General features: G+C 39.0%; 1 protein-coding gene across 1 annotated transcript in view; it reads right to left on the minus strand.

Annotated features, from left to right (window-relative positions):
• Positions 1-24245, minus strand: part of FREM2 (FRAS1 related extracellular matrix 2) — a 165866-nt gene that overhangs the window by 58078 nt on the left and 83543 nt on the right. The window contains exons 5-6 of the mRNA XM_046664858.1: positions 13363-13488; positions 11994-12245 (exon numbers count right to left, since the gene is read on the minus strand). Coding sequence (XP_046520814.1) covers positions 11994-12245; positions 13363-13488 — 378 coding nt within the window. The remainder of the gene's footprint in view (positions 1-11993; positions 12246-13362; positions 13489-24245) is intronic.

Below are 24245 nucleotides of genomic sequence, written 5' to 3' on the forward strand. Positions count from 1 at the left end.
CAGAATCAAAGATTTGGGGTGAGGAGTGAGAGGAAGGCACCTGGTACTGGTAGAACTATTCACCAAGATTAGGAATACGGGAGAAAACCAGGTTAGAGCAAGGACTAACGGCTCTACTCAATTTTCTTTGTTTCTTCCTGATTTGCTTTGATTTCTTTCAGAAGCTAAGGCACTAGGTCCATGGTAACCCGTGTACCTATATTACTTTCCTTTCACTGTTTAAAAAGAAAAATAAGCAGCAGATTCCATACATAAGTAAATTATTGGGTCTTCAGTAATTATAACACAAGGTTTGATGGAGTTTTCCTCTCCACAGAAATGTCAAGGGACGCAATGTTTTGAACAAGGTAATGACGCTTTCCTCAGAGAATTAATCAAACCTCTTCTCCTGCTAATAGTTTATTTGTCTTCTCAGTATATTGAACTTGATCCAGTACATTTGCTATTTAGCTGTACTGACGTTTTAAAGAACTTCAAAATATGTATTCTGGACCAATTGCAGGGAAAACATGCAAGCTAGATTCATTGGAAGGAGAGTGATCCTCTGGAAAGTGGGTATAAAACTCTGTACCTCTTTCAACCCTGCTGTGGGGTATAGATAATATTTCACCAGTTTACTGAGCTGGAGACCATGCACCCTAGACCTGCAAAGTGTAAAGCCAACATTTATACTATTTATAATTTTATCTTGTATTTATAAGATCATCTTGCAGCGTTGAGAATGTGAAAGACCCTATGGCTTTGTCTTTTTAAAGCTTTCCCTGGCAGTGAGTGTGGTCCTGAAAAGTATCCCTCTGAATAAGTGTGATTCTTAAAAAGAATGAGCTTCTCGTTGGCATTGTGACCACCGTGCTTTAGCTTTGTGGCACACTTCCTGCGACTGTGAAACAGATTGTTTGTCAAACACCCTCAGGGAAGCTGAAGCTGAGATATATTTCAGTCCTATGAGGTGTAAATTGAAAGCTATTTTTCTCTCACAATGCCTATATTCTGCCTTTTTTTTTTTTTCAAGAAATAGCTAATAAAGCTCTACCAACCATTTTCTTTCTTTTCACAGGACTGTGTTTGAACTCAGCGACTGCTGATCTGAACTGTGACTTGACTCATCCCTAACAGTGCAATTGTCTTCACAACTGAGAGGCTGTCCTGGCCCAAGGGGAGATGTGACAATGCACATCAATTTGTAAACTGCCGACTCTCATGACTCAGTCTTCCCAGGTCTTTGTGTGGAGGAGACCCGGCCTTTCCGGAACCCGAGGCCCCACTGGATACCCCTTTGAGAGTTCCCATTGCGTGTGGAGCCTAGTTGTATCATTTGCCATTTTGTATCTGTTAGCCTGTTTCTTTGTGGGAATCCTCTAAAGACTGGGCCCGGCTTGTTCACCACTGTGTCCTCAGTGCCTTGAAGAGTGCCCTCCACTTAGCAGCGGTCTAATCAATATGTGAAGTGAGGGCGGGACAGATCTTTGGTCTCTTTTCTCCTAGCACAGCATCTGGCACATTAGAGATGCTTGAAAAATATTTAAAATGAATAAATGTATGAATATATATAACTTCAAATGTCTGTTTCAATACATCAGAACAAAGACCTGTTTCTTGGAGAAAGGATGAAGAAGATGCCTTACATGAAGGGAAAGCATGAAGGGAAAGTTTTATCCCTAACTTTAGGTGCTTCAAATTGTCACAAATGGCCTAAAGAAAAGAGGCACTTTGAGTTGTAGCCACATTTTATAATCCCAATATAGATTATTATTGGGATTATTTGTAGCATGACGTAGTTCACTGGTTTTATCAAATGATATTAACCGTATACTTTACTGGGCAATCTTGTATCTCTCTAGGTCAACAGCAAGGTTCTCCACATCATTTAAAGGAAGATTTTAGGTCAATTACAAGAAAGATATGTATAAGAGATTTACAAACTAGGAATAAAGGGAGAATAAAAGAGATTTGAATGTCTGCTAGAGTAAGATAAAATGAAAACCTGTTTCTGAGGGAAAGCACAAAACCTATCTGTGTCCTGCGAAAGGTAACATCTACCTGTGAAGAGAAAGGAGGGTACATGCAGAACCTGGCCACCCTGTAATGACCCCTACTTCCAGGAGAACTACTTCCGGTTGGTGACAGATTTTCTAAGGAAGCAGACTAAAAGTTTCACATTTCTACTCTGACCAATTGGTATTTCAACAGTGTCAGAAAATAGTACATATATTCTCAATTTTTTCCCTTAATTTTTCATTCTAATACTGTAAAAGGAGGGGTTCCCATCAGTTCAGTGATGAATTTTATAAAGCACATATTTCAACATCAGACCATAGGTACATGGTGCATTGTCTGGACTTGCTGAATAAATAACCACACCTCTGCAAGTTCATTGCAAAATTTCACGGACTCTGGCCTCTCTTTACATCATGGCGCATGCAGGTCAAGACTCGGAAGTACTCTGCTTTCAGCCAAGTTGCTGCTTTTGGCTTACTGGCATTTTCTTTGTGCTTTACGATTTCAACAAAAGGATACACTAGACCTCTGTTGCTGATGAATAATTAGGAATTTCTGATGCTAACAATAATATTTATTGAGAGACCTTTTCCAATTATTCAGCCTCGTATGTATCTATTGTTTTTTCAGGGTAATATCTTTCAATAACTTTAAGTTTACAAAAGCTGAAGTCCCATATCCGAGAAATTGTTTTTCAGATTTATGTGATTTTTAGCACAAAATGGAATTCATCTGTGACTGAAATCTTGAGCTTCCTATAAAATGTTTAGTGATCTGCTTCCAGAGTTTTAGTGATAATAAATCAGCAATATTTATCCTCTGACATCTACAGGATGGTATTACATGGCCATCATTCACTCTCCTGTGTGGAAGAGATGGGAGTCAGGCAGATAGTGTTACCATGAAAAAGACAAAACACACACAAGATGGCATTTATCCACAAGGATATGACAAGAGAGCCCAAAGCTAGTCCTTCAGAAGGGCAACCCCTTCCCCAGGGCGGTTTGCTAAATGATGTGGAAAAAGCAATGCTGTTTCTTGTCCAATTGAAGTACCAGACTGCACCGGTATGCTTTCCTAATGACCTTTGAGGAATTATAATTGGTAAAAGGTGAACCAGAATAGTTCATGTATAAGAAATTAGCCTAATATTTGTAACTGTTAACATTTTAATTATTCTAGAATCCTCAGGTGCTCTATGCATATAAAAGCATACAGTTTGTTTCATCTTGTAAAGCTTTCTATTAGGATACTTACTACTATCTTTGAGTATTGTTGTGTAGAATCAGAAGGCAGCTGTGTATATTAAATACACACACTGCCCGTATAACATGAGGTGGAACCATAGTGGTTAATGCCATGGACTCTGTGGTCAGTCGGGCGAAACGCATGCCAGTTGTTTGACCTTGAGCAAGTTACCTAACCACTCAGATGATGAAACTGAGGCATAAGATAACCTTGCTCATAGTTTGTGTCTGTGTATTAAATGAAATAATCAAGTAAAAGGCTTAGTACACCTAAGAAGGTGCTCATGCTAGTTAATTTTATTATATGGCATGTGTCATATCTACGAAGCCCTGAAAAATAAAGACACGAGTTAATTTAATACCATGAACAGTATAATCCTATTCAAAACTGCAATCTTAATATCTTAGAATCACTCTTGCAGACTACACACCTGCAAATTTACACTCCGTGAATTTAAGAGCTTATTTCTGGGGTAACTGGCCCTATGTCCTGGCACAGCTCCACGTGCTCACTTTCTTGTGGGCCATAAGGTCATTCTTCAGTGTAAATTACATAAAACGGTTAGCTGTCCTCATAAAGAACTCTGGAGCCCTTGCCTTTTTTGGTAACGGCGGTGAACGTTTTTATGTGACTAGCAGGAGAGATTCAAGTGGCTGCTTGCCAAGCCTGTGTGTGTGCAGCGGAACAAAGCTCTTAATGCCTTTCCTGCTGCGAGCAGTGCATTGTATCAACAGCTTCAAAAAGACCAGGGGAGTTCACAGCAGCACAGTAGCAGGGTCCTACAGAGCTACTGACCATAACAGGTTGAGTCAAATGCACTCCCGTTGCTGACGAGCCCACTCCAGCAGCCTCGGACCCTTGCTCATTTGCCTGCATGTAAATATGTGCCCCTGCACCCCAGCCCCTTGTGGAGCTGCTCCCTGTTCACAGCTGGCCTCCTGAGCTCCGAGTCCAGCCGGGTCCAGAATGACGTAGAGAGGACTGGGCATTAGGACCCTGTGGGTGCTCCCCAAGTCCAAGCCTGGCAAGTCTCTCTTCTCTGGATCCTCCTCCTCACACTTAATGAATGGCTCACCCATTCACATGCACAAATGCTCTTTTTCTTCCTACCTTCTCCCACTCATGAGTTTGTAAAAATTGAATTAATCCTGTAATTTTGCAACCCCTCTCCTGAAGCCATTACAATTTTAAAAAATGCTGTGAAGTGACCTCTTCATCATAAAATGGTTTGAATTTGACTGCAAGGATGTATAAAACGAGGGCACTAAACCACAGTATTTTAGTTTTTAGTTATTTTACAAAGAGGCAAAATTTAAAACCGGTTTGTTAAAAGGGCCTAAAGATGTACTTATTATTGGACAACTCCAATAATGTACTTAATTTTCCACAATTTTCTTGTTATATGACAAGTGATACTTAATTACTATTTGCAACTAAAAGCCAAAATAATCTGTATATTAATATTTAGTAGAAATATATTCTAATAACCTTTCATTATCCACTTTACATACTTATATTTATCTGTATTTATTATCAATATAGATAAAATCCTCCTGGTCCGTAATTGCCCCTTTTCACCCTCCCCTCTCTTTCTTCTAGCTCTCGTATATCTCCTGGTTTCAGTTATCACCATCAGCTGTGCAGCACAACTCTTGAACTCCAGCTTGGTTAGTTCCATATTCATAGAGGCTTTTGTCCAGGTCTATTTGCATATCCTCTAGGTAACTTGAACTTGGCATTTTAAACAGAATTTCTTGCCTTCTTCCTTTCCCTAGACTGGTTCCCTCTCCTCACCCCGTATAAAGACGGGTACCTCTATTCTTTGAACCTGTCAAGCAAAAAAGTTTTAGATACACATTTTTTAAACTCCCCACATCCCTCCTCCCTACACCAGGTCCAAGTCACAGTAGGTTTTTCTCAGCAGGGGATCGTTTCCTTTCCAGCCTCCATATCCTCACTCAACACTTCCACTTCCCTTTTTGGTTCCAGTTCTGTTCATTTACGCCGCTATCTAATTAACAACCTCCAAACACTGCTCTGATTATTGCCCTCTCTTGTTCCAAAACTTCCCGTGCTCCCTACCAAATAAATTCAGAACTCCTTATCTCCTTCAAAGGCATCCACAATGTGCTTCAAACCTATTTTTCAGACTCTACTGCCAAGGATTCCCATCTTTCTTTTCTTAGCTAATTTTTAAAGTGTTTTCATACAGAGCATGTTATTTGGTCCTCACAAAAATTCTGTGAGTTAAGAAATTCAAGTAATAATATACGTATGTTTCAAATGAGGAAAACAGGTAGAAGAAGAAAAGTGGAGTGGTCAGGATTCCTTGACTAGAAAGCAGCCAAAGGGTATTATGGCCCAGATCTCCTAACACACAGTCTAAGGAGCTGGGACTCAAGCTTTCTCAGAAAAGATGACCTGGCCAAACTGGGCTGCCCACTGCTCCCCAAAGCCTGTCTCTCCCTCCTGCTTTCACTCACGTAATCTTGGAATACTTGCGTTATTCTCCATTCATCTAAACCCTTTCTCTCTGTTAAAGCCATTAGCTGTCCCACCTCTGACTCACAGAACGATCATACAATTGTTTTTCATCACACTTTGCCTTCTTAGTCTCCTTTTTACTGTGTCAAATTATTATTGAAATAAATTATTCTTATTCAATCTCTCATATACTTTTCTTCTCCTGAATAGATTTTAAGCATTGTGAGACCCTGGTCTGTCTTAAATGTCTTTGTAGTTCCTAGCTGTTACACTTTGCAAGTGCACAACAAATATTTGCTGTGTGTGAGTGTGGTATGTGAGATTAGATTTTTTTTACATGGCAAGATTTTTCATATATACTGTTTTACTTTACCTTACTTTTGTTTTCAAAGAGTGTAATATCTGCATCATTATATCTGATATCCTTCCCATGTGGAAAAGCTGGTATAATCTTTATTATTCCTGCACTCCTGCAATGCCTCCCACAGAGTAGGCACTCATTAAATATCCATTGCCTTTCACTGAATCCTTGGCATCATCAACTATATTAAATAGTCTATTAATGGCTGCAACGCATTAATATTCTGAGTAGTTAGAAATTCATTTCTCCATTTCTTGATTTCTAATATTGTTCTAACTCAAGCATATCAAATACAGAATGTATTTGTTTTGTCAAGTTGTTAGTTTAATTAAATTTGGTCATTACTTACAAGGACTGGCCTGGTATTACTTAATTGGAGCTGACATGAACGCAAATAATAGTATTCAAGAAGAAAAAAGATGGTGACCAGGTCTTTTAGCTCAGCATAAGTGAATAAAACACATTTCCCCCACACACCATACCATGATGTATTTTCCTAGCACTAGAAATGTTTTCTTCTTTGTGGTACTCCTGTTGTTGAGAAAGTTTTCTGATGTCAGTAAGCTTTTGAACAGCACCAAATTGAGTTACATTTACCATAGTGCTCATCATGCCGCCTTTTACACGCCCCTGGCTCAGATCGGGCGTGCTGATTTTCCCAGGGTGGTTGAGGAAGCCAGCCGCTTTAGCTAAAACCCCTGTGGGTTGTCACACAAAAGCGGAAAATGGATTCAGCTTGAATGTTCGTCCACTAACTTCTATAGACAGGCAGCAAAGATTAGGGAGATGTTGTTAGCATTGACTTAATACTCTTTGTAATGAATGAAAGCTGTAGTATTAAAGTAACCTTTCCTGAAGTCCTGAGGACTAAAGACATAGATGCAGGATGTTTAGGATAGCTGCACAAAGTGACAGCATTCTTTTTACGTCAGTGTGCTGCTCACGTGTAAGTCTCTTCCAAACACGATGAAGATTTTAGCTATTTCTTAAAGATGCTACACAGATTTTATCAGAATGTATTTCTGTACTTTGAGGGCTGCTCTACTCTCACACCATTAAGCATTAGTCAACACAGAGAACATCACTGGTCCCAGCTGCGATTTTCAGACATTTGCACCTAAGCAAAGTCCACTTGTGGTCTAGGTCTTGGTCCTCCACTCTGCAGGCACAGAAACATCATCTTACCATTTCACTGAGGAATAATCTGGCTTTGGAGGATCAACTGACTTTTTAAAATTCAGATTGCTCTGAGTTACAAACTCACAAAGGATTTTTTTCTTTTTGGTCAGGGAACAGCTGGTTGGTTGATTTATCATCTGGTATACCCATTACCACAGAAATGGATACAGCAATCAGCAAAGAGTATGGAAAGTTGTGTGGGATAGCTCACCCAGATTGTGTAACTGACTTGAACATTCTCCCTACTCCAATTATATAATTTTTAGTGACTGAAAAATTGGCCACCCTCAGAAACAACGTCTCCCTCCAACCAACGTTGATCTATATTTAGATTATTCTTTTCTAGATTTCTATGACAATTGCTTCCTTTCAGTTACATCATTAGGTATTATTTATATTTTAACCCCCTTGATGAGTTTCAGAATTCATTATAGCTTAGAGGAGAACACATGCAATCTAAGTTAAACAGACCTAAATTTAGGACATATATCCAACACTGTACATCTGTGTGATCTTAAACAATTTTTTTAGCCTCTCTGTCTAGTTTTTTCATCTATCAAATGGAGAAGATACCTACCTATTTCATAGAGTAGTTTTGAGATTTAACTGGATAATTCATGTAAAGCCCTTAGTACGTAGTAAGTGTTCAAAAGTGACGACTGTTAGTATGTATCTCTATTATTGTGCATGAATGAACTTTGACTTTCTCCCCACTAACTGCACATTCTTTCTTCTCTCCGTGATGAACCGGTGAAAGTCTGCACAGACAGTACATTATGGCTAGCAGAAGTGTTTTCATTTATAAACTATGTACATGATAGGCAAAACATCATCATAAGATGTCAATTTCTAAAATGAAAAAGTATAGGTAAAATTAGTATCCTCACTTTGTTCACAGAAACAGAAGTTTAGAGACATTAATAAAATTTGACTGAAAAGCTAGTAAGACATGGAGTATTCCAACAAAGGTGATCACAAAGCAAATACTTCTAAAATAAGCTTTGGGTTTATCTTTCCTATTATTTAAAAGATGAGTGAAATATTTGCATGTTGAAAAAAATCCCCCAGATAGACTGGTTAAAAGCTCTGGTTAAGCAAGAGGAATGAAGATAATGACCCAGCTTGTCGCATGCTAGATATTACAGATTTAAGAATGTTTTATAGCATTCAGACACAGAAACACGTTTGATTCTTGGATTCTTTTCAGCCTTTTCTCTGCTGGGATTGTCATACCCTTATACTGACCTCTTTCCTCTTCGCCATTTCCCATTCTCTGCTTAACATTCATGAAATGCACTCATTTTTTTCAAAGTATGAAAATTGAGTAAAATCAGTCCATATTATGAGTCATATGAAGGCCATTTTTGCATGTCTTCTTAAGCAGTCTTATCTTCTCCCATGACTTGTATTATTATCAATAGAGATAACATGTAACTTAACGTCTCTAGCACACAGCTCTGTCCTAATCTCCAGATCCAATCTCCATTAGCCTGCTCCATGTCCAGCACTTTGAAGTCGTACAGACTCTTCAAACAAACATGTCCTAAATGAACTCATTGTTTTGTCCCTAAACCGCTTCTGCTCCTGTTCTCCCTATCTCAGTGAACTGTACCGTTCTTAACCCAACTTCCCCGGCTAGAAACCAAGGCATCATTCTTCGGACTTTCCTGTCCTCTATCCCTTCATGTCCAGTCAATTACCATGTCATGCCCATCTTCCTCAGCACTATCTCTTGGATGCCTTCTGGTCTCTTCATCCCCATAAAATCACCCTTTTCTGGCCGCTGTCACCTGTCTCCTGTATTCCTCCAACAGCCTCCTGAGGAGTTCAATCTATTCTCTACATTTTAGCCAGTGCAGAGTGTTATTTCTAAAATGCAAATCTGATTTTGTCATTCTACTTAAAACCTGTTAGTAGTTTCCTATTTCTATTTCAAAATAAAACACAACTCCTTTAGCTGGCCTCCTGGCCCTGTAAGATGGACTCCTTGCCCATCTCTCCAAACTCTTCTTTGTTATTCACTCTTTTGAGCTCACGATTTTTGTAATATCCAAGCCTTCAGTTCCTTGGAGGCATCACACGCATTCAGCCTGTGTACATGTGAGTTTTTCCTCTAGGAAAACACTTTCCTTCTCCCTTCACCGGGTTACTCTGATATTGTCCTCAAGTTTCCACTAGAAATCATGTCTTTTTAAGAAGCACTTCCTCAACCTGAGCTGGCAAAAACGTTCTTTCTCTAATAGAGCACTTAGTACATTTGTTTTATGCTCATCTGTTCTCTTTTCTGTGTACCCCCAAAGTCTGAAAAAGCCCATGAGTTTAGAGGCTATGGTTCCCGTTTGCTTTGGCACCTAGCAACATGCTGGTACAGAGGCGCTCAATTCACATTTTTTGAGTGAATAGATATATGAATGAGTGAATATTGGATTCTCAAAAATATTTGTTGAACAAATGAATAAATATTTATTAAACTGCAATGTGACATTATCCAGAGATTCCATCTCTTGATTTACTCCACCCGGGAATCTTTAAAGCGGCAAGTGTCTTCTTCCAAAGCTAAATATGTGCTGTACCTTATTAAGTTAAAAATTTTACATTGTGAATTTATTTAAAATAGGGGACACCACTGTATTTGATTATAGTTAATCGTGAATTTCTGGTGGATTTTTCTGTACGTGAGTGTGTTCAATGTGCATTTGCCTTGTTTCTTCCTCACAGTAAAGAAAGCTTTCTGAGGGTGGGCATTATTTATATACAGGACTTTTGAGCTATTAAACAGGGGAAGGGCAAAGGAAGGAGGAATGAAGGCGATTGCTGACGGCCTTCCTGACAAACTGCTGGTCCACTGTCTGCCATGGTACCTGCACCCTTAAAATCAAAGCCTGTGGCACCAAAACTCCCCAGCCCGCTTCTGGGGCAAACAGACCCCTGAGCTCCAGCTACCCCACTCATAATACCACCTGTGCTGTCTATACCAGGGAATGGGAAAGCTTAAAGGAAACACTGATAATAATAAAGTATTTCACAAATATTATGTGATAGTAGATACTATAACAATGGTTCCACAACCTTGTCACCACTAGGGATGGATTTTAGAGGCAATGACAGCACGGAAAGGTCACGTATTTGGGGCATGGATACTGACTTGGCTGTGTGCTAGCTTTGCAAACTCAAGTCAATCTCTGGCCTCTCCGAGTCTTGTCATATGTGAAAGAGGAATAATGACGTCATCCTTCGCTGTTGAAAAGATTTAGCAACGTACATGTGAAAATGCCTGGTATCTAATAATGGTTTCTTTCTGTACCTTTATATTTTCTCATGTGTGTCCCATAATCTGTATGGGAAAGTTTTTTTGCCAACAAAACAAACTGAACTAAAGTAATCGTTAATTATATTTTCTATTTTTAAATTAAATCTATCTTTGTCTTTCTATCTATCATAATAGAAATAGATAGACATCTAGATAGCAGATAGGTATTTAGTGTGGACTATTAATTCTGTTTTGGCTGACATCCAAAATACTCGCTTCCTCTCTAAGATCAACTGGATTTAAAATAAAAATTCCGTACTTTATTTAAATACAGAATAGGATTGTTTATCAAACTAAGAATCCAAAGCAGCAGGGGATTATCTAAGTTTAAGGTAGAATCAAGACTTTCTTCAAATCCCTCTTGATAAAATCCTTCCTAATTTTCTTCACCAATGTTTTTAAACCTTTTCAGGAAAAAATGGACTTTATTATCTATTTCACAGGATTGTTAGGAGGAGGATGTACAAAGGACCCAGTGCTGTGCTCCACACAGAGGATGAGCTCACAAGACACGTCACTACCTTTTTAGCTATCACAGGCCCTCCTGGGTAGGTTAGTCTCAACTTCTTGAGTTTTCAGATAGTTCGGATGAGAGTCTTTCGACTCTCCTCCCACTTCTTTCCGAACCAAAAGATTCACCCACCCAATTTTGTCCGCTTTCATCTACCATGAGGAAAGATCAAGAGGGAAAGAAAAATATGCAAGTCCTGGAGTCCTCTCTCTCCGCTTACTGCTCTCACTTCCCTCCCAAGATTCCTCTCAATCCTTCCTCTTGTTCTCTCTTTTCTCCCCAGATAGCACAAACTGTTTATTGAGCCAGGAAGATTAAGACCCTTTTGCTCCTTTTTTCCTTTCAGAAAGAAGGATTATCTGATGGTAATTTACCTTCCCTCAGGAAGGGTAATCTAACAGAAACCTTCCCCTTTCTGGAGCAGAGATCTGCCCACTGGACTTCGGTTCCCATATACTTATTACCTTTCTGGTTATTCATTTAACAACTTTGATGCATTTCTTTGTTAAATGAGTTGAAACTCTGAGATTAAAGTTACAAAATATAAACTTTTCAAAGCAAAGCGAAACAAACAAAAAGGAAATTAAGTTTAGCAAAATTGCTTCAATTCTTCACCAGGAAATTTTAAAAGTTTAATTACCTAATGGTAAATGATATTGTAAAAGAAACTGTACAGAGGAAAAAACACACGTAGATACGACTTTTGCCCTTAAAACCATTAAATTAAGAACACGAAATTGATTGATGCAGTCAACTTTGAAATTACTCACACCGTAAAATCAAGCATACAATAAATGTGCATGCTATAATTCTTTTACATTCTTGTTTTTCTGTCTAGAAGGTTGTGCGTGATGTTGAGCTGCCTGGTAGGAGGAATAATTTTCAGGTAAATTAGTACTTACCATCGTCTTTGTCAGGAACGATTGTAACCCGAGCCTCTGGGAACTCTGATCCAATTCTCCCGCCCATGGGCATGCTCAGATGGACATGGAATGTTTCCTCCTCTTCATACAAGGAGTCATCAATAATGACAATGCGGCACATTTTCTCCCGCTCGTCTTTGTCGAAGCGAACAACGCTGGTGTGGTCCTCAGGTCTGGATATGTAATCAGAATAGGACAGCACGGATGTGGGCACAGTTCCGCTTGCTGTTCCTGGAGGCAGAGAGAATCCAAAAGGTGTTTCTGTAGAACATGTTACAAGGATATTTCCAGCAACAGTTATTTTCCTATACAGCATTTTAATGGTCAATTGGTATATGTGAACACCCTTGGGAATTGCAATAGCACCTACATCCTGTTCCAGCATCATGAGTCAGCTTCATAATGGTCTCAAACATACAACGAATATGACTTTTTAAGTGTTTTCTCCTCTCCCTCCTGCCAGTGGTCTTTAGAACAACAGAATATTACAAAATAATAACTCCTATTGTTCAAATGCTTACTGTGTGCAAGCAAAGAGCCAATTTTGCATGCAAAAAGCATGCAAAAATGCAAAAAGCATTGCCTCATGAATCCTCTCAGCCACTCTAGTGGGTTTTACACATTTGGTAACTGAGGTTTACAGAGGTTAAAGCACTTTCTCTGGGACCCAGACCCCAAGGCTGATCCTGAAGTCTGCAATTTCAACCACAATTCTCTATCACCTTTCAACTCACATACATTAATGGAAATTTTAACAAATGTCTGCTCAGATATCAACAGCATATATGACTTTTTCTTTTGCATTCTTAGAAAATCTACCTGTATCCTAGAAAGATGTTTCCTATATTAATGAACGTTATATATTAATTTTGACTTTGTATTACATAATATCACCTTTCAGAGGATGCTTACCCATGAGCAAAACAAATATTGTGAAATTTGGTTGAAACGAGTTTCAAACTAGTTTGAAACTAGTTTCTTTTCCTTGGGTATGCATTTCTTTGCCTCTATTTTTGTTTTTTAACAATAATTTCCTTCTACTTGAGCAGGTTTGGTGGGGGAGGGGAGCTTCAATTTCTTGCAATCCAAAAGGACTTGAGTATTAGAATAAGTAACCAAGTAAATCAGAAAAATTCTTGATAAGCAGCAGCATTCCTTGCAGGCCCACTTAGAGGAGTCCTCAAAGGTGTAATAGTGAAGGAAGATTCTGGATAAATACTTTTTTTCTTTATAAAAATTATAACGATAAAGCATACCCTTCATGGCATAATGTTACGGCTCCAACATGTTAAAGAGGTTTATTTCTATGTTTGGGGGGACATTTCAGTTCCTTCACAAATCGAGCTACCTTGCTGCGTGTAACAGATCACCATCAGCTCCTGGCTGGCGTCTCCACTTCTCCTAATGGGAATGAACAGTTCACCAACATCTTCTTCAATGGCGTATTCAGACTGGGGAATAAATACAGTTGATTCTAAGGGAAAAACACAATCACAGCCACTATTATTTTTGTCTGAGCTTCTCATCGCTGAAATAATCCTATGCAAATTAAAATTGCCTTAATGATTGATTTTTTTTCCCCGTCCTTCACAATGAGAAGAAGGAAAGAGAGGGGAGAAGTAGGTATAAAGTGTGCAGGCTCTGGACCAGTGAATTCTTAACCTAGAAATAAAATCCAGCATTGCTTTTATCTCCAGTAATTGCTTTTTTCTCAATTCATAAGTCCTGCTGACACACTTCCTTTAAGTCCGACTTTGTTCTCTGGGCACAGATTAACACCTTCCAATGGAGTGGCCGAATTTTAGACCTCAGAAGGCTCCCGTCCCCACTCCTTACAGATGAGCAAACTCAGGCTCACAGAGTTGAATTTATTTGCCAAGGAATCTTACTGATGGAGTCAGGATTAAAACTCAGATGTTCTAACGTTTACTCTCTTGTTCTTTTTACCCCAAATCTGTTCCTTTTGAATGATTAATGATCAAAAATATAATAATGCTTTTGTTCAACAAAAAATGCATTGTTCAACACTTGGTTTTGTGGGGTTTTTTTAAGCAGCAATTCTTTTAGAATTTATAAATCTATTTACCAGCTGTAAGGACCATGTCTGTGGTTTTCTCCCCCCCCCCAGAGGATAACAATAACACACCGTATACATTATATTTATATAATATTTTAAGTCTCAATGATTCATTTTTAAGGTAATTGAAAGGTCCACTAAATAATACAAATGGCATAATTAAATTGTTTAAAGATACAGTTCATTGTAAAAGTACGTTTAGTTCTGTAAAACATTTAGTTCAACAGTTTGACATGATAACCTCCAAACAGATACTTTGGTATTTCACTGAGAGTCTGTTTCACTGAAATTCTCACATACACACAGAAAACACTTCATGGTTATTTTTAAAAAGCAAGCCACACTGCTTTTGATGATCATAAAAGGTCACTGGAATAGCCGATACCGGCCCTTGAGATCCACGTTCCACCCTTTTCCATCCTGCCTGGTGCCCCAGGACCTGGCCAATATGAACCCACATCAGAGGTTTCCCTTGTGTTCTGGCTTCCAGTGGGTCAGCCAAAGGAGAGAACAGGCCGGAGCTTGGAGGGCAAGAGCAGAGAGAGGTTGGCATTCTTTCCCGTGGCTCCCCTTATAGCTCCACAGCTGGCTGCAACCCCCAAATAAAAGTCACAGTGCCTGCCATGGTCCTAGCTCACTCTCTGGGTTCCTCTAACTTCTTCTCTCCCCCCTCAGGCCTAGAGGTGGTAATGGCGCCCACGCTTACAGCCTTGGGGGCTTTCCGACACCTGGCAGATTTCCAGTCCTTGCTCTCACCTTGGTAAACAGTCATGTTATTAAATTCTTTTTAAACTACTCATTTTGAGTGTGTCATTTGTTTTCTCCTGGGACTCTAATACACTAATTTTTAAATTGGCACCTTAAAGAGAAAGATCTGTGGATATAAGATTTTATAGCTAATTATTCATTTATGAAACATCGATTGGGTGACTTCTACTTGCCAGACACTGTACTGGGAACAGAGGATATGGAAGCAAAAATAGTCCCTGATCTCACGGAGTTTTTATTCTAGTTGGGGGTGAAGAGGAGGAAGAAAATAAGCAAAAATAAAAGGAAATATATAGTATGTCAGGAGGCGACAAATGGTATGAAGAAAATAGAGTGTGCTGAGAGGGGACAGGGAGGGCTGGGGCGGGGTTTGTGCCGTGACAGGTCTGCTTTATACAGGAAAGTATCTCTGATGGAGTCACATTTGAGCCAAGATTGCAAGGTGGTAACGAGATGCCCTATGCAAATAACTTAGCGAAGAGAATTCCAGGCCAAGGAATGAACAAGTGAAAAGGGCCTCAGACCAAGTTGCACCAGGTGTGTACAAGGAATGGCCAGGGGGCCAATGTGGTTTGAGTAAATTGGACAAGGAGGAGAGAGCAGGACATAGGGCCAGAGAAGTGATGATGGGATGGGCGGTGGGCAGATCACGTGGAACTTTCAGAACCATTGGAAGGACTTTGGTTTTTACTTAGAGCAAGATATGGAAACAAACAAAGACCCCCAGTCAGATGAAAACAAGTGAAAGCTATTTACTCAGAGTTTGCTCTAGCTCGGGAGTCAGCCACTGTCAACTGAGTTCTGGCTGAGATTCAAAGGTAGGCAGAGGAGTGGGGAAGCTTTAGAGTGGACTAAAGGGAAGGCTCCAGCTGTGCCCCGATTGGAGGCTGTTGGCACTGGGAATCTGTAGGCAGGCTAACTAGAAGCGGAGCATCCTATGTGACTGATTAGAGGAAGATATTTGGTTTTCTCCGGTTAGTCTTAAATTGGAAGCAGGGACAAAAATTACGGAAGCTGTCAATTATCGATCAAGTCCTGACTATTTTGGACCGACTGCTACAGAGGTTGTGGTTTAGCTTCCCACTTGCTGTAGGTTGTGGGTCAGAATTGTATTTCAATATGTGGTCTGTCCGCTGTCTGTTTATATATCCTGTCTCTCAATATGACTATGCGAAGGCTTTGAACATGGGGATGCTGTAATCTCACATATTTTAGGAACATCATTTTTGGCTGCTGTGAGATAAATCGACGCTGGGGGGCAAAAGCTGAAGCAAAGGGCCTGGTTAGGAGGCTTTGCAACCATCCAGGGAAGAGATCATGGAAGATTGGATCAGGTGGTGGCAGTGGTGGTGGCAAAATATGGCTGTGTGTAGGACATATAAAGGAAGAGCCAAAAGAGTTTTCCGATGGATCAGATATGGTATGTGAGAGAACAAAAGAATCAAGGATGATTCCAAGTTTTGTTGTCTTGACCAACTAGAAGGATGAAATTGCTGTTTATAGAGGTAGGGAAGACTGTAGGAGAATCAGATTTAGGGGTGGAAATCAGGAGTTCCATTTTGGACATATTAAAATTGAGGCATCTTTTACATATCCAAACTGAGATGTCAAATTAGCCAGTTGGGCATACAATCCTGGGTTTCAGTGGCGAGGTCCAGATTGGAAATATAAACACGGAGTTCCTGGCATGTTGATGGTATGTGTAGCCATGAGTCAGAATAAAATCACTTAGGGAGGGATTATAGATAAAGAAGACAATGGATCCAGGAACTAACCCTGGGGCATTTAGAGGTCAGGGAGATAAGGAAGACTGAGAAAAGGAGGCTGAGAAGGGGTCCCCATCAGGAGGACAATCAAGGGCGTGTGGGTACTGGAGGCCGAGTACAAAAAGTGTTCCAAGAAAAAGAGAGGGATCAGTTGTTTCAAATGCCACTGACAAGTCAAGTCAGTTGAGAACCAAGAGCCTGTCATCAAATTTGGCAAAGGGAAGTAAGTCACTGGTAATCTTCACCAGCACTGTTTCAGTGCAGTGGGGAGGACAAAAGCCTGATGGAATGGGAGAAGAGAAACTGGAAGACAATAAACATAGACATTTTCTTCAAGAAGTTTTGCCTTAAATGGGAACAAAGTGGCATCTGGAGAAATATCTTATTTATTTTTAAGATGAGTGTTAGTAAGGGCAAAAATTACTCCTACTATCATGAAGTAGGATTTTACCAAACATAAAATTTCAACATAGAAATAATCATAACACTTCAGTACAAAGCAATACACAAAGTGCCATGAAATATTCAAGTATTCAATGAGTTTCAATGAGTGTCTTTTCATTAACTTACGGAAATTAACTCTGGTATCCTAGGTTTTGGCAGTCCTCGGATCATTTACTCCACGATATTAGTAAGAAATATTACAGAAAATTTTACTTATTAAAGTTTGATGTGGACTGAATGTTTCTGTCCCTCAAAATTTAAACATTGAAGCCCTAACCCTCAATGTGATATTTGAAGGTGGGGCCTTTGGGAGGTAATTAGGTTTAGATGAGGTTATAACGATGGGCCCTCATTATGGGATTTGTATACTTGTAAGAGGAAGAGAGAGATCTTTCTCTCTGTCCATGCTTATGCACACATGCACCAAAGACAGGCCGTGAGAGCATGCAGCAAGAAGGCAGATGACTACAACCATGAAGAGGGCTCTCACCAACCCCTGAATCTCTGGCACCTTGATCTTGGACTTCCAACCTCCAGAACCGTAAGAAATAAACAACTGTTGCTTACGCCACCCAATCTATGGTATTTTGTTATAGTATCTGAAACTGACTAAGAGTTGATCATACATAATATTTATTCTATACTGCTAATCTATACTGGCCAATTTTTTCTCAAATAAGTTATTCATAAAAGTCCCATGCATGGGATTTTAATTTAATACCTTGAGTACCTAAGTTTTGGATCCTCCTACGTCCTATGGCCCACGTAGTTTTGATTAAACAAGCCAGAACTTCTCACCAGTGCCAGTAGGGTTAAACTATGAATACAGAAGAAAGCTGGGTGTCCAGAGCTTGACCCTCACTCTGGAATCCACTCCTACACTTGGTCTGACAGAGAGTAAACAAGCCCAGCAGCAAGTTTAGGTCTGCTGTTGACCTAACTTCTGGCAGCAATGTGTGGTCTGTGGGAGAAGCTAGAAAAGGGTATCAAGAAAGACTCCCTGGCAGGCTTTCCAGTTAACATGATTTTTCAACTTCACTTTATGTATGCAATAGAAGCTTATATGAAGACTGACTCAAGTAAGCATAGTTCTTTAAGTGTAAAATCCTGAAAAGTGGCATTCTTGTTTATCCTTAAAAAGTTTTAGCTAATACAATATGGGGGGTTCTTACTATTTGCTAAGCCCTATTCTAAACACTTTACATGTATTGGCTAGTTTTATCCTTGCAACAGCTCTTTCAGGTAAGCGCTGTTATGACTGTCATTTTGCCTCTGAGGACATGAGGTACACAGAGGTTAGGTCACTGGCCAAAGGTTAGGCTGGTAGGTGGTGATTCTCCTATGTGAACCAAGCGGTCTGTGTCAGAGCCACGCTCATAACCACCATGCTCTACTCCTAAAAGAACCCTCAGGGTGGCAGGAGCATCACACACACCAGAGAAAAACAAAAGGCTAAACCGAGATGATGAAAGAGAGATACAAAGTACTGCCAAAACGGACAGATGGCAGGTTCAGCAGAAGCAGAGGAAAGGAAGCTACGAACAAATATTTTGAGAATTCCTTTAAAGATCCAGTGTGTTCATAGGAATTATATATATATTTATACATATAAAATTATAAAAGTATTATGTAAAGTATATAACATGTATCATATATATTTTAATAAAGCATTAAAAATACATAACATACACAATAATATGTCTATGAAAACAATACCTGTATGATATAAAAGTATATAACATGTCAAATCCCATTAGCACATTAGGTTGCAACTCCAGCCATCTCCGGAAGGCATTCATTGAGAGACAAAGCAAGGGTGATGTTATAGAAACAGCAAACCCTCTGCTAAGTAAATACAGACAGAAAAAAATGATAGCAGGGGCATCCTCTGAAATATTAATGGTGGTTATTTCCACGTGGCAGGACTGCAAGTGACTTTTCTTTCTTTGAATCTCTCTGACTTTTTGACAATGAATATGTGCTACTTTCATATTTTCAGACTAGTTTCATTACTCTTTATTTTGAAAGATAAAGCTGAATAAAGTGAGTGCGTTCTTTATTAGTCAATGTGACTATATTGTAAAGAGGACTTTGGTAACTGCAGTTTTTATTTTTAGGTTTTGACTCTGCTCTAACAGACAAAAAATGACTTCTCAGAAATAAAGTAGTTGTAGTTACAGTGGAAAGAGAGTGATCATGCTGTTCTTTTCGCAATTGTACTGAACAGATTAAAAAAATAAAACAGACTATGCTAAAAACATAATAGAACAAAATATCTTCTAAAAATCTTCGCTATAATAAAACAAAGAAGGGAAAGAAGATGCAGTGTATGGATGAAGGCACAAAGTGTTCATCATCTTTAAAAAGTTTGGCACATTCAAAAATAACTTGGAAAATATTCCGGTCCATCTTCAGGCTACCGCAGTGCCCTTGGACTGTCCAACAAGTAGTACTGAATGTGGAGTCCGTCAGTGATGTGTCTGAACAGCTCTCTCATGTTCCTCTGGTTATGATAATCAGTGTTACAAGTTCACATCAGGATACTATGAGGTTCAAATATTATTCTGTAGCACTATGCAAACATGCTGGTTAGAGTTAATCTTTGGGTAATCTTTGTTTCTACCATTAAACGTCTTTCTTTTGTTAACGTAGAAATTTTCAAAAAATTTTGCATCACTAAAATAATTTTATTTTGCACCACCTTTTTCCTTCTCCACCTTTTGGTGCCAGAAATGTGCAGATGTGGTTGTACTCTCATGTTTGGTTTTTTTTTGGTGAGGAAGATTGGCCCTGAGCCCACATCCATTGCTAATCTTCCCCTTTTTTTGCTTGAGGAAGATTGTTGCTAAGCTAACATCTATGCCAATCTTCCTCTATTTTATATGTGGGACGCCACCACAGCATGGCTTGATGGGCACTGTGTAGGTCCGCACCCTGGATCTGAACCCATGAACCCCAGGCCACCGAAGTGGAGAGCATGAACTTAACTACTACACCACCAGGCTGGCTCCAGATGTGGGTGTACTTTTAACAAGTGTTTAGAAATTTTTGTTTCTCTTAAGATGATGACCTGTGCTTCATAGCAATAGAGTCCAAAAAGAAAAAAGCTTTGACATTCACTGAAGTTGAAGCCCTTTATGCTTTCTTTATCATTTTGGTGTCATCAGCTGCATCTGACTATCAATTCATTAATTCTACACCTTCAGTTTTGGCACACACATCTCATAATATGAGCTAGCCAGTGATTTCCCTATGTCAACATTGCCTGTGGTACAAAATTTTTAAAACAATAATTAATGTTTGGATTTTATATAATAGTCAGCTATTTCATATAATAGTCAGTTTATGTCATCTGAATTCTACCTCGTGAAATGGGTTTCGTTCACTCAACACACAAAAGTCTGCCTTTTCTTTGTATCCAATAAGATTAGAGTTCTTGAGATATAAGTTCTACCTTCCTCTAGAATAGCGTGTTTATTCTCCACTATATATTATATAATATTAACCTAATCTGGTCCCACCCAAAATCCAAAGTGAATCAAATATTTAATCCACTAGTTCATGGCTATATTTTGGTATTATAAAGATATCAGAATGAGCCCATTTCACTCAGAAGTCTGCAGACACTTCAAGTATGAAAACTAAATAATTGCATAAAATACAGGCTTTAGATATCTATGCTAGGTAGCTGTGCTCAAATGTCTATATTTGAGGTTGTCTTCTCCTAATAAAGTACATAAAACTCAATTCACTCTGGTTAGAAATTACATGGAGTAAAAAAAGAATGAGATCTCTATATAAAATAAGAAGTTTTAGCTCTCACATATTTTCCTCTTAACAGAAATGAAAATGTCTAATATTAATTAATATTGATATGCTTCTAAGAGTGAGGAGAGACAGTGTAATTTCTGACTGTTAGGGAACCTAATATATAGGAAGTTAAGGATCTTTGTCCCAGGTTAGATACCCCTCCCATGGGTGCTGATTGCTCCCTTATCTGAGCACATAGCATTCTGTGTTGTTAATTATAACAATTTAGTGGAATGTAATCACCTAATGATATGAGCCTTCAGGCTTAGTGTGCCTTCTTCACTCTAGCTCCCATATTCCTAGCTCTTAGCAGACTTCCTGGCAGATAGCAGATGCTCAAGAATCATTTGTTGAACATATAGATACATCATGCAAGGGATGAAGTGGTCTTGATTACCTTCCTAGATCACTGGGTTTTATTCACCTATACTAATACATTGAGGCTTGATAGATGAAGAGAAAGGATAAGAGAATGAGAAGAGAAGGAACTACTTTGTTGTTCTTGTTTGTAAATAGGTGAAACAGTGTTGCTGTGGCAAAGTTTAATCATGATTTGACTCTGGCACATATCAGCTGGGAGACTTTGCAGAAATAAATTCTTTGAGCCTCAGAGATCTCATTTGGAAATTGATAAATAAATCACAGAGTGGTGAACATAAGGTTTAAATGAGATAAGGTTGTAAGTTTCCTAATGCAATGTTTGGCTCACAGTGGGTACTCAACATGGTAGAGACTGGGATCATGATGACTATCTTACTCTTGGCCTGTGGAATAATCCTTTTTGACTTCTTAGGGTTGCGTTAGAAAAAAATGCAGGAGGAATAGTAGTGGCCTGAAATTTCCTCGAAGACCTCCTTGTCTCACGGAAATCCGCTATCTGCTTTGGACTGCAGTCCAGCCAAGCTGCAGAGGATCTTTTAACGGAAGACAATTGTTACCACTCAGTAGAATTTCGCAGAGGAGTGCCCATCCTCTCAGATGGCGTGTAATCTCACCTATCTCTGCCAGTAGTAAAGAAAACCAAACAAAACAGCTTCCAAGTGGTTGATTTTGGCAGAGACTAAAGGATGGCTCTATTTCTCAGGTTCTTCATCCAGAAAATGAGTTAAACATTTCATGCACTTTAAAACCTCTCCCAGCTGGAACTTTCTATGTGTATATGCAAAGGAAGGAGATCACGAATCAAACTGAAACAAGGGAGGATAGCAAAGGGATAGAGAAAAACAAAGGAATGAGGTAAAATCATGACAACAAATAGCAGATTTTCCCTGGGTGTGCACCTGGGAGCCACAAACATCCGGAGGCTTGGGAGGTATTACGCAAGTATTACAAAGAGAGGTTCACATCTCTGCTCAGCGTCTGTTCTCTTCTTATTCTATTACTCTATTCTTATTCTCGGTCTTCTATTTACGAGGAAATGGAATTTATTGATTTATTCAATAAGTGACGAGACCTATTTGTCTAGGAAGTTATTGATATCCATAATCATGGCAGGATGGTCTATCGCCTCCTTTGTGCTCCCACAGCATTTTGTTGAGTAGTAGGAAAAGTCCCTTTTCAGTCCTCCATTTTCATGCAAAAAAAAAAATATGTCTGTTCTAGATAAAAATGTGGGCTTCTGAAGGCCATCTGACAGTCCAACTGTGCCTGGGTGGCCCCTCCTTGATTGGCAGGGGCAGGTAAGAATCAGCATGGCTATTGCCATTCAGGAAATTTAGCTCCATTCTATTCATAGCCACCCCAGGGCAGTCAGGCATGAGGACTAGGGTGCACTTGCGCCAGCTCTCATTGGTGTCTGCCCTTCGAGGCAGGCTGCACCCCTGCACAGATGATGCAGGAAAACATGACGACTGGATCCACTCATTAGAGAAGAGTCAACTCTACCCATTATAGAGTAATGGTTCCCAACTAGAGGGTCTCAACCATCAGGAGGCATGAGAAGTATTACAGAGCATGTATATGAGCACAGAGTATTGTCTCAGGATAAATAAATACGCACCTAAGTGTATGCATTATTTTTGCAGTGGATGTAGATAATCATGTGTTGAATAAAATGTATAGTCATTTAAAATCTTTATCTAAATCATAACTATGCAATTTAAAAAATATAAATGGATAGAGAGTATAAGAGTAAAATTATGAACATGTGAGAATCCAAGATGAATGGATGTATATGTATGGTTGTGTCTGTGTAGCATTTATGTTAATAAGTTTTTTTCTCATAAAATTTGAGAACCAATGTTCTAAAATGTTTCACATGTTTGTCACATGTGAAATTGAGAGTGTCCTATAAACATCAAGCATAATGCTTACAAGGGTATATATGGCTACAAGGTAGTGAGGTAAAAGAGAGTGACTGAAAGAATGTACATAATGAATTAAGTACATTGTCTGGCACATAATAAGTGCTCGATGAATTTAGCTATTGTCATTATAAGTACTAGTTATGGGTAAGTAAAGTATTGGGAAAAGTATGTACTTGCACATGTTTACAAACTGGCTAATAAGTAGAAGCAGTTCCCAGACTAAAATAAAGCAGAGTTGGTTATTCCCTCTTCTTGCTCCCCAAGAGCTTTGTTCATACCTTGCTGTACCACACCACACTCTGTTGCAATCACTTATTTATGGTTCCCATTACACCACATGCTCTTTGATAGAAGGGATGGTACTCTATTATCTTCACATCCCCAATACATAGCACTGTACCCAGCACAAATATAAGCGAGATACATCTTAATACATACAAAAAAATCTTGTAACATGTCCCAGAATTAGCACGCAGAGGGACAGCTTACAGGCATAACGGTTCCTAGGGCTAGTGAATTTATACGTGAAGAGTTATGAGAAAGTGTAGAAAGAAACAATCAACATTTCGAAATGGTTGGGAAAGTGGAAAAAAAAAAGGATTACTTAATCTCTTAAAATGAAATCTAACATTATATTTATGATATTAGAAATAAAAACAGTATTTGTACTGAGATTTATGTTTTGTAGAACTCTTTCCTAAAAATACTACAACATGAGAGTAATTAATTTTTCTTATTTTGTGCACTGGGAAACTGAATCTTAATAAAAGCTGTTTGATTTGATTAAGGTCATACAACTAGAAATGGTAGAGTTGGGATTCAAACCCAGGTCTTGTAAGTTCAAGACCAATGGTCTTCAACAAGACATGGACGCTACCAGGTATTATGGAACACTTGTCAGTTATCATAGAAATGATCATGGTCTGGAATGAATAGGGTTGAATTTCATCTAGAAAATTCTAAGACAACTAAGATCATCATTACATGAAATGAAATTGTGGCAAAGTTTTATTTGGTAGTGTATAAGAGTATAGGCTTATATAAGGAATGTGTATGTGTG

This window comes from Equus quagga, chromosome 6 (genome assembly GCF_021613505.1).
Source record: "Equus quagga isolate Etosha38 chromosome 6, UCLA_HA_Equagga_1.0, whole genome shotgun sequence".
Taxonomy (NCBI): domain Eukaryota; kingdom Metazoa; phylum Chordata; class Mammalia; order Perissodactyla; family Equidae; genus Equus; species Equus quagga.